This window comes from Notothenia rossii (genome assembly GCF_949606895.1).
Source record: "Notothenia rossii genome assembly, chromosome: 6".
Lineage (NCBI taxonomy): Eukaryota > Metazoa > Chordata > Actinopteri > Perciformes > Nototheniidae > Notothenia > Notothenia rossii.
In genome coordinates this window covers 44,441,693-44,452,538 of record NC_136909.1, presented here as the reverse complement: position 1 = coordinate 44,452,538, position 10,846 = coordinate 44,441,693, and the positions used below count along the sequence as shown (strand labels likewise).

At 39.3% G+C, this 10,846-nt stretch overlaps 1 protein-coding gene and 1 long non-coding RNA gene across 2 annotated transcripts in view; one reads left to right on the top strand and one right to left on the bottom strand.

Annotated features, from left to right (window-relative positions):
* abca2 (ATP-binding cassette, sub-family A (ABC1), member 2) overlaps positions 1-10,846 on the top strand; it is a 422,430-nt gene that overhangs the window by 76,539 nt on the left and 335,045 nt on the right. The window contains 1 exon segment of the mRNA XM_079689553.1: positions 3,593-3,686. Within this exon segment, the coding sequence (XP_079545679.1) occupies positions 3,593-3,686 (94 nt within the window).
* Positions 131-2,669, bottom strand: LOC307044379. Its single transcript, XR_013809627.1, has 3 exons — positions 2,076-2,669; positions 948-1,037; positions 131-413 (listed from the first exon to the last, which is right to left on the bottom strand). It is a non-coding gene; the product is annotated as an uncharacterized lncRNA (long non-coding RNA).

Genomic DNA, 10,846 nt, shown 5'->3' with positions numbered 1-10,846 from the left:
TCCATTATTCTTACTGAAAATGTTAGATTACACATTCACATCTGACTGAAGATTGGCACCATTTATTTGTGACGCTGCAAACTCTGCGGTGCAAGGCCCAAGTATAGTGAAGCTCATAAAGTGAGGCAAATGCATTTGATCAGCTGACTTTTTTTTTTTTTCCAAACTTTATAGGCCTGACAATAATCACACTGTCTCTGAAGTGCAACGTAAAACACAAAACAACACAAATGAAGTTCCTGTTAGATTACAAAACTATTCAGTGTGCAGGTCTTTGTGTTACAATATAAGTGTCTCTTAGTGAATGTCCTGTACTGCTCTTAAATCTCATTACATCAGCTTTTCCTTTCCTTCTTGGATGTTCTTCTGGACCCTCAGAGAAAGAGAACATGGTGAAGCAGGCATGTCCTTTCCTAACAGAAATATCAAAAAACATATTATTGCAGAGCAAGTGTGTTATTTAAGAAAGAGGTGTGTTTGTTTGTTCAGGGGCTATAAATATAATGATTTTTTTTATTTGAATGTGTTTTTTAAATCCAACAGTGTACTACAAAGATAATCAGATTATGAATAAACTGTTCTAAATTCATCAAAATTGAAATAAATGTGTTATCAAAATTTAGTGCAACTGTAGAAGCTTGCTCTGTTCGGTTGTCTCACTGAAAGAATCACTTTTAACATGTTTTTTTACAGTCAATATGCAGAGACAAAGGGTCGTAGTTCTCACTATGTTGAATAATATTTGCCTTAAATACATTGAAATGTGAAAGTTGAACAAAAAAGTGGTGTTGCTAGGTAAAATGTAAATGTAACCTTTTGCTAAGAAAGTTCACTCCACATCACTGATGTGTAGGTGATCTAGTATTTAGTCATGTTTAATGGCATGTATATCAGTGTATTAGAGTAATTACTTTATGCATTCTTTGTAAAGTATGAAAAAGGTGTACCTTGGAATCCGTGCTGAAGTTCTCTGCTTTTAGGAGTCCAGATCTGTCTCTTCTCCTCTGGTCCAGCCTGTCTGGATCACCTTAAGGACACTTTGAATAAACAAATGTAAAGTTACATGCGTGGGTTACAGACCTCTTTACATGCAAACAACGTTTTATCTTCTTTTAAAAACAGGTCATAATCTTATTGTTATACTTAAGAAATTGCTGGATATCAGAGCCCTTATACTGTATCAGTTTGATTGAGTATTATTGTTTAGGTCCTTTTTATTTTACTGTTACTTTGGATGAGTTTTTCATGAGTCAGTCAAATTAATTTGTTTTCATATGCCATATTCATATGTATCACACACGTAAGGGTAAGACACAAACCTATTTAACAAATGCAATGCAATGGATAAGCTTCATTTTCACTGAAGTCACAGATAACGTCATACTGTATCTAATATTTAAACAAATCATTTCCTTGTCACTAAAGCATTGACTACGCTATTCATCGTCCTTAAATGCAGGCATTAAGTTACATGTTCCCTTCTACAGCCACGATAAGGCTGTTTCTCAAGTCTGATGATAATACAATTAAAAGAGACATTGGTAATAATATTAAAAACAACAATGTTTGGGTCGTTAGTCGGATAGGCGGTTAGCTGCAATAAATAACTCCAGTTCAACAAACCATATTACAATATCTAAGGGAGCGTTATTTCTGGACCATCTTGAAATGTGACGTTCATATTTTAAAAGATACACACATTTCATTGTGAGGTTGATTTAATATACACTAAGCCTCTCTTCAACAATGCGTTGACGTTAGCTAGTCTATTTTATGCTATAGTAGAGCATAGCGATTTTAAATGAACCTTAACAATGCATACAGTAACCTAACTAGAAAACTAACTATCTAACGTACTGTACAAGGATGACCTTATTTTAGCAACCTCGCACAGAAGCCTTTTGGTATACAGTAGCATCCCACTTAATGTTTTACAGTCTTGGATGCTACGCATAGCATCGTTAGCACAGATGGAGCTACGATTGCTCAAATGCTAAGCCAACTCTAAACATTCATTAACGTTAGCTTAATAAAAACAACAGTAACATAACATAAAGTATGCAGGGTTGACTTACCGAAGAAATTGCATTCATGGACGGTCGGTTTTAACCGTAGATAAATCCTATATTTGCATGACGAATAGTCCACCAGGAACCAACACAACAAACACGGCCGAGTTCAAGTAGTGTTCTCCTCATGAGCTGAGTCGCTGTAGCATCAAGAAGCCAATGGAGCTAACGGAGCTAGCAGTGAGACACAGAGGAGCTTGGAGCAGCAGTCCCGTTGTCATGAAGGGGGAATCTAACTATACAGAATATGTTTTTGTGGATCCAGGCTAGAACATTTTTCATTTTCTGATGTTAAGTTGGACATTTTAACATGGGTCTACGGGAATTGCTCCCATTTGCATCCATCGCCTACAGTTTGCAGCATTGGGCTTCACCGCACTGTCCCGGGGTTCGCCGCTTGGCTCTGATAGGCCAGAAGTCGGTTTGATTGCATTCGGGCTCGATTGCTTATCCTGTCTGAGTAGCCCGGATGATGCTGCATTTTATACACCGAATTTTTTGACATCGAATTTTAAACACCGAAATATTTGACGTCAAATTTTTTTCACTTGAATTTTTGGGATATGAATTTGAACATTCCAATTTTTTTAAGTTGAATTTTTACATTTTTATTTCACATAGGTAAATTCGGAGCAAAAACAAATTCAGATACATGATTTTAAAAGTAATTCTTTTCAAAGCTACAAATTCGGTGTCTGATCAAATTCAAATACTTCTGTCTCTTGTTTGCTTCCACAAGACTGTACTTTGGTATCAGATGTGAGCACATGATCAGGCCCAGGGAGGAGGTGTGTTTGTGTTTGTGTGTGTGTGTGTGTGTGTGTGTGTGTGTGTGTGTGTGTGTGTGTGTGTGTGTGTGTGTGTGTGTGTGTGTGTCTGTGTGTGTGTGTGTGTGTGTGTGTGTGTGTGTGTGTGCGACTGTGTGTGTGTGTGTGTGTGTGTGTGTGTGTGTGTGTGTGTGTGTGTGTGTGTGTGTGTGTGTGTGTGTGTGTGTGTGTGCGACTGTGTGTGTGTGTGTGTGTGTGTGTGTGTGTGTGTGTGTGTGTGTGTGTGTGTGTGTGTGTGTGTGTGTGTGTGTGTGTGTGTGTGTGTGTGTGTGTGTGTGTGTGTGTGCGTGTGTGTGTGTGTGTGTGAGAAGGTACTGTAGTTAGTCAACATGCTCATATCAGTGTCAGATTACGTCTCTTTATGCTTCTTCACTCCAAGGCAGCGGCTCTCATCTATCAACACTATAAGAGGAGCTACAAATACTGTTTGAAAAAACTAACTACCTGGCAGGACTGGCAGCCCTGAACAGGATTATTTCACACTCCGTCTCAGATGTAATGAATGGATATGTGACAGTAGGCATACTCAATCTATTGTACAGTGACCCAGAGAGATGGGAACTGACAAATAGAGATCCATGTTAAAGAACCATGACTGAGGTCACCAGGATCACTGCACTCAAACTGGGCTTTGGCTAGGTTTCATTGGAAATCAAGCACAAATAAACTTGTCAATGTTTTCCTCTTCCCCTCTAGTGGGTGCTGGCCTTTGAGATCTTCATCCCACTGGTCCTCTTCTTCATACTCCTGGGCCTGAGGCAGAAGAAGCCAGCGATTCCTGTCAAGGAAGGTAGGCAGTGGATCTACTACATTTTGAATGTACTCTTAAAGAGTAAAAGGGTTACCCAATACACGCACAATGTCCTTGTGTTAGCTGAACATTTGAAAAGAGGGCTGTTTATCTGAGCTCATCTAGTTAACTTTTCAGAGATACGTGGTTCTGACAGCAATGCTAGAAACATGTGATTGAACTAAACAGTATGCATTGCTGCCGGTCCCCCATAAAAGAAAATGACAGTTGGAATGATAAGTTTGCCTGGACCTGCCTTCAGTCATAAAATATATTTTAGAATTCTGTGCTGAATGGTCATGCATTCTAAAAATATGTGTAATCTGCTGCTGTCACCAAGGTGATGTGATGCCTTCCGCCATGTAGCTGTTGTGTCCTTTAATCACGTTTAATATTGTGATGCTCTGTCCTAAGGAGGTCGTTTTCATGTTTTAGTTTGCCCTGAGTGCACTTACTTTTGCTTGTGACCACACTTTAAATGGAATGTTTTTGGTCCATGTTGCTCCTTCATCTTTTTTCTTCTTTGTTTTTACTGTTCTTTATGGTGTTTTTCTTTTTGTCCTGTGCCTGATGCATGTTCTCAACGTGTTGGATGGACCAGTGTGTATGTTTCATCATGACTTAATTCTATCCTCAAACCTGGCCGTGTACTACGAAGCCAGGTGAACTAACCCAGCGTGTCTGTTTGTTCTCTGGCTTCACTCACCCTAACAGACCCTTCTAACCATTGCTACGTTGCTGGCTATCACCTCGGTAAATTAAATTATGATTAAGTTAATCACAAACATGACCAAGCATACTGTCAGCAGAACATCATATTTCACAAGTGACTCACTTACACACACTCTGCCTGGTATATGCCTCCGGCTCACACTCAGGTAAACCATGCTCTGGTTGTGTGTGTCTCTCTCTGTGTGTTCACTGTATGTTCACCTAACTCTGAGCCGTGACACATCTGGCCTTTAATTATTTATTTTAACACTTTTCCAAAAGGCTGCTCTCTGTTTCTCTGCAGTGCATTATATTGTTGTTACTTTGTCTGTGTCTCTTTTATGAAATGCCTTTTATTTCAGGTATTTATTGTTCCATACGTGTGCACCTTTAAGTCCACGTTTGACTTAAAGACCACCTGTGTTTACACGTTCCATTGGTGACCTATATTCACAGCTCGCTGCTCGAGGTGGACATAATACAGATAGAGATATAGATAGAGAGATGATCTGTATGAATTGTCACCTTCATGTTAACATGTCAGCTGCCCAGATAGCAAAATATGAGTGAATCAATGTTGAAATATGGTTAGGCAGAAATATTGAATCCATGTTGAAACCCGGACATTGAAATTAAACATAAAGCGCAAATTGTTTTAATGTTGAATAAACGTTGGACTTTCAACCATAACTGACACTATCAATGTTGATTCAACCATCATCTAAATAGGAATGTACATGCACATTTTTGGTTGATTTTACATAATAAATAGTAAAATTAGTAATATATTACTGAAAATAAGAAAAATTATCTGCCAACTGAACCTTATTAAAAACAAGTAAATAAATCTAGCCTAAAAAGATCTACATATATCTTAAAACAAGTGTTTTTAAACCAAAATTAAGTAAATTTGAATTGAAGCAAGGAATATCTTTAAGAATTATAATCTTATAAGGAAATGTGCTTGAATTCAGCATATTCTACTGCTTTTGTCCCAAAATTCTATTTTATGTTAGGCAACATATCTTAAATCCAGTGCAGCTTCACTTTAAACAGGTACATTTGTCAAGATAAAGATAAGATTTAAGAATTATTTTCTCAATATGTAGAAAGATCTACTTAAATTCAGCATTTGGTGCTATTAAAGTATTCTTAAAGTAAGGCTAAATACAAAGAAACGTAGTCACAAAATCTTCAAAAATCTTTAATCCTATCAATATAAACTTTGACTGCTTGCATAAAGAAAAATACTCCAAAATATGTATTGATCTTGTTTATTGGTATTTATTATTTTGATATTATCATTTATTTAATTAATTTTTGTATAGGTTTTTCCGTTGAATTATACGTTCAGGGTAACCAACAGTTAAAAAGATACTGTTCAAATTATTATTTGTTTTAAAGTTCAATAAATGGATGTTTTCAAAGTCAATGAATAATCATATTTAATAATCGTGATATAAATTATTGACCAAAATAATCGTGATTTCTAACATGATTTTTGCCATAATCGAGCAGCCCTAGTGTGTGTGGTGTGTGTGTGTGTGTGTGTGTGTGTGTGTGTGTGTGTGTGTGTGTGTGTGTGTGTGTGTGTGTGTGTGTGTGTGTGTGTGTGTGTGTGTGTGTGTGTGTGTGTGTGTGTGTGTGTGTGTGTGTGTGTGTGTGTGTGATAAGAGCTATATTCAGAGCTCTGCTGCCGTGGTTAAAATCTTTCATCGTTGCTGTTGTATGATTGGTGTTTAACTACGGTATTTAGAGTCGCCATATAGGTCCACAGCACCTCCGCTTTTAGGGTTGACGTCGCCCGGAGGTCCACCGGTGTTGTTGCGGGAGCTGCTGCACTAGATAACGCTGCACTAGCTGATGCTACATTAGCAAAACAAACGCTAATTAATTTGCAAAAGGTGCAGCGGGCTTCAAACACGTTCCCCTCCACTGGTTTCGACTAAGCACTAAATTCGATGTTTTCCAACCAAATACGGTTGAACTTACACTTCCCCATATTTATTTGCAAGTAGATTCGAAGATACCTGAATTTCTGACTGCCGCTAGCTGAAGCTTGGCTGCTAGGTTACTAGCTGGGTGTTCTCCGATAAGGGGCCGGGGGAAACAAAATTAGTGATTACTGGTTCCATGTTGATTTATTTCAATACAAATTGTTGGGGGGAACTGAAAGGCATTGCCATACTGGTTACTTTGCAGCCTGGACATTTCCCCCAAAACACATTTAGACGCGATTGCAAAACAGAAGTACCTTTCAAATCCGATCCTTATTAAGACCTTCTAAATCATATTTAAGACCTTTCTTATTTTTTTGGTCATATTTAAGACCTTTTTAAGGCCTTAAATTCATATTATCAAATTTAAGACTTTTTAAGACCCCGCGGGAACCCTGGAATGACTTTGGATTTGGATGGACACTTCCATTGTTAAATTTGATCTAGCAAAGGGTATTTTCAAAAACTAATCATATATTTATATATATATCCTATATATCACTTATTGTAAGTCGCTTTTGGATAAAAGTCGAATGCACTTATTGTAAGTCGCTTTTTGGATAAAAGCGTCCGTTACATGCAATGTCATACAACGTAATGATGATACTGTGACGGTTGACGCAGAAAAGCCCGCGAAAATGACGCCGGATATGACGTCATATGACGGATGGCGGATGCGACGGACATGCACCCGAGCCGATCGTGTACTCGAGCCGATCGTGTACTGACAACAGGCTTGTTTGAGACCAGCGAGACCTGCGCAGACCTGCGCAATTTCGATCAACGTCTTGCTCGTGCGTTGCATGATGGTTAGTCATTTTATCCGACTTGCTCTGGAGGCTCGCTCACATGAGACGTTGAAATCTCGCGGGACAAAGACGCCCGCAGCCTTGAGAGCGAGGCGCGGCGAGGCGGCGCGGTTCCTCTCCACGGGCTGCGGAGGCGAAATGCTTGATGGGAAACGACTCGCTGGTATCTCGAGCTGAGCGCGCATTGGTGGTTTTTACCCCGTGCTGCTGATGAAACTCTCCAATTGGCTCGGCAAAAGTTGTTGTTTGGTGTCAGTTTTACGTCGCCACTTCCATTCACATTTTTCATCATTGTTCCACAATGTTTATCATCATGAAATTAATATCTATATATGTTATACTATACTTGCACTGCTTACCGTTTTTATACTTTATATATCTTAGCGTATTCATACACACTGTTCATACTGCTCACAGGAATAAACAGTGAGGGGTATGAATACACTAGATATACATATCTAGTGTATTCATACCCCTCACTGTTTATTCATCATTCACTTCATTCTATCTTTTATTCTGTAGATTGTGTACATTACTTTTCAATTTACTGCTTGTTGCACTCCTGGTTAGAAGCTAAACTGCATTTCGTTATCTCAGTACCTGTAATCTGTGCAATAACAATAGAGTTGAATCTAATCTTGAGCAGGAACACATTTATTTACTTAGTACATATCTGACATAAACAATTAAACACATGTGTGCATTCTTTATAAATGCAAACCGAGTCAAGCCGACTCCGGAGGTGGCGGTATGCACCTTAAAGTTGTTTGCAATCCGCCAAAAAAACGAGAGAATAAGAAGGCGAAGCAGCAGAAGAAGCAGAAGCAGAAGCAGAAGCAGAAGCAGAAGCAGAAGCAGAAGCAGAAGAAGAAGAAGCCGACGCCGACTCGGAGCTGTCCGACTTCAGGCGAGCTTTTTGAGACCTCCCCCGGCTGCGATCGGCTATTCTCGTCTACTTTTGAGGCGAGCCGCAACGCGTCTCAAACAAGCCTACGGCTCTGTCAAGTGAATGCTGCTGCTAGCTTTTTGTCTCTCTGCTAGCAGCTCCGTGATGCTACAGGGATTCTGCCTGCTCAGTTCATCCAGGAGAGATAACTTGAACTCGGCCGTGTTGGTTTGTTCTTCATGCTTATATATCGGACTATTGTGACTCGCTCTGCGGTTAAAACAGACGGTGCATGAATGCAGTTTTGCGGTAAGTTAAATTTGAGTACTTTATTTATGTGTTAATGATTTTAATCATCTACATAATGAATGTTAGCGTGTAAGGCAGTGGTAGCTAGTTACATCTGTTCTAACGATGCTAATTGTAGCCTCCAAGTTAAAACGAAATAGAGAAATGTTAAGCGTTAAGTGGGATAATACTGTAGAACAAACAGCTTCTGTTTGAGGTTGGTAAAATAAGGTCATCCTTGTAAATTACATCGCTAAGGTTAATTTAAATTCCCTATGCTTGAGTATGTAGACTAGCTAACATCAAAGTAGTGTTGAATAGCAGCGTAGTGTATGTGAAATCAACCTCACAATAAGATGTGTGTATATTACAATTATTAATGTCATATTTCAAGATGATTACTTAGATATTACAATATGGTTTGTTGAGCTGGAGTTCATTATTGAGCTTACACTTTAACGTCACAGTCATATTTGAAGAACAAACCCAAACCTTGTTGTTTTTATTATTGCATTACCAAATTGGTATGAAATAAATAGTAAGTATTGGTAAGCCTGTGACAGCCTCCCAACAACTGTTTTGCAATGAAATATTGGGCGACTAGTAATCTCGAACCGTCTGTTTAAAAAAGAAGGTGCGATACCGTTCCGATAAATATCAATAATTTCGAATATCACGGGGAAATTCCTTCGACTCATTTTGAAGTTTTGGGGGAAGCCGGAAGTGACGTCAATGCGGGAATGCGTCACTGTGCAGCGAGAGAGCCAAACACGGACAAAGTGTGTTGTCATGCGTAGAAATGATGAATTACTGAGTTTAGGCACGTTAATAACGTTTTAATGAAGTTGACTACAGTATATTCATATTTGTCAGTGCTTTCATGTCAATTCGGTGAACATAAACATAAATGATCGTTGTGAAAATGATGATTAAATTAGGATTAAAAATCGGTAGTGAGAGCTGCTGAATCCCGTCGGATGTGATATAAAAACAAATCGATTATTTTTGTAGTTGTAAACTCAAGTGGATGAAACTACATTTATTAGTGCTTTCATGTCAATTCGGCGAACATATGATACATTAAATGATTGTGAGGATGATGATTAAAAATTGTTTGTTTGTGCCGGTCTGCATTTCCTGATGACAAAACAAAACGATGCTTTTTGTAGTTGTAGTACACATGGATTAAACGTGTGTTTTTTTTACCACAATGTTGGGGAAATTAATGGATAAAATTCACAGATTATTATTATTATTATTCCCACTCCGATGAGGACACTAGGTCCACCGTTTCCCCGCAGCGAGGCTCCCCCCCCTTGACAGTTTACATGGGCTGGGCTGGGTGCAGTGCATGGCGGACTGGCCATCGGGACGAATCCCGATGGGCCGGTACCAAAGTGGGCCGGTCGGATAAGTCACTAGCACATCCCCCACTCCCCCCGTTGACAATTTACTAGCGGTACCGAAGTGGGCTGGTCGAGAGTCCCGGGCTGATTTTTAGTCCCACTCCACCGCTGGCTACATGACCGTATTATCGCCCATATTGACGCACCTAATTCCTAAACTTCTAACAGATACAACATAAACCGATCCTTCAGCCTCATATGAGCTCTCAGACACGTTCAAAATTAAACTGTCATCGCTGTCTGAGCTTGCTGCTGTGTGCGCCATTGTGCGTTTACATGCAGATGCTGGGTTCCTGAACGGTGCAGCTGGAGCGCTGTGCCCGCAATGACGTCACACATAATTTGGCGGGATTTGAAGAATCCCCGAGAAGATCCAGAATATGGTCAACATTGAAGGGCAGATTAATGGTTATCAAAGTACAAATATCCAAAATCAGTTCAGTAACGGTTTTCAACGGGACAATATTTACTCAAATTGATGGGTTTGGATGATGCGGGAAACTTGTGTCACAGGCTCTTTAATGCCTGCATTTAAGGACGATGAATAGCCTACTCAATGCTTTAGGGATCATTTGTTAAAAATATTAGATCAGACGTTATGTGTGTGTAGCGTGGTACAGAGTGAAGTAGCCCTCCAATACACATTTAATTTGAAAGTCCTTTATTTTGTTCTGCAAAGAGCAAAAATATGTATCTTATTATCACAGTTCGCCACACACACACCGTGACTTCACTCAAGTGTGTGTTTACGTTCTCTGAACGTATTCACTATACTAACACAGAAACATAATGAACATCTGCATCAACATCCAAACAATAATCATGTCTATTGCATTGCTATTCCAGACCAGTTTCATCTTGTACATTCAATATCAATTTGTTGCTCCGAGACACAGTCAGCCAATCATGTCTACCGAACATTGTCACATTAACCAAATCAATTATGTATCTCTTTTAACTTATTTATCTATTAACTATACACGAGCAGTCCGGGCTCTCTAGACCGGCTCCTAGTTCTAATCTCCCGCCTCACGCTCACTCAAGCTAACTAGGCCACCAGTGC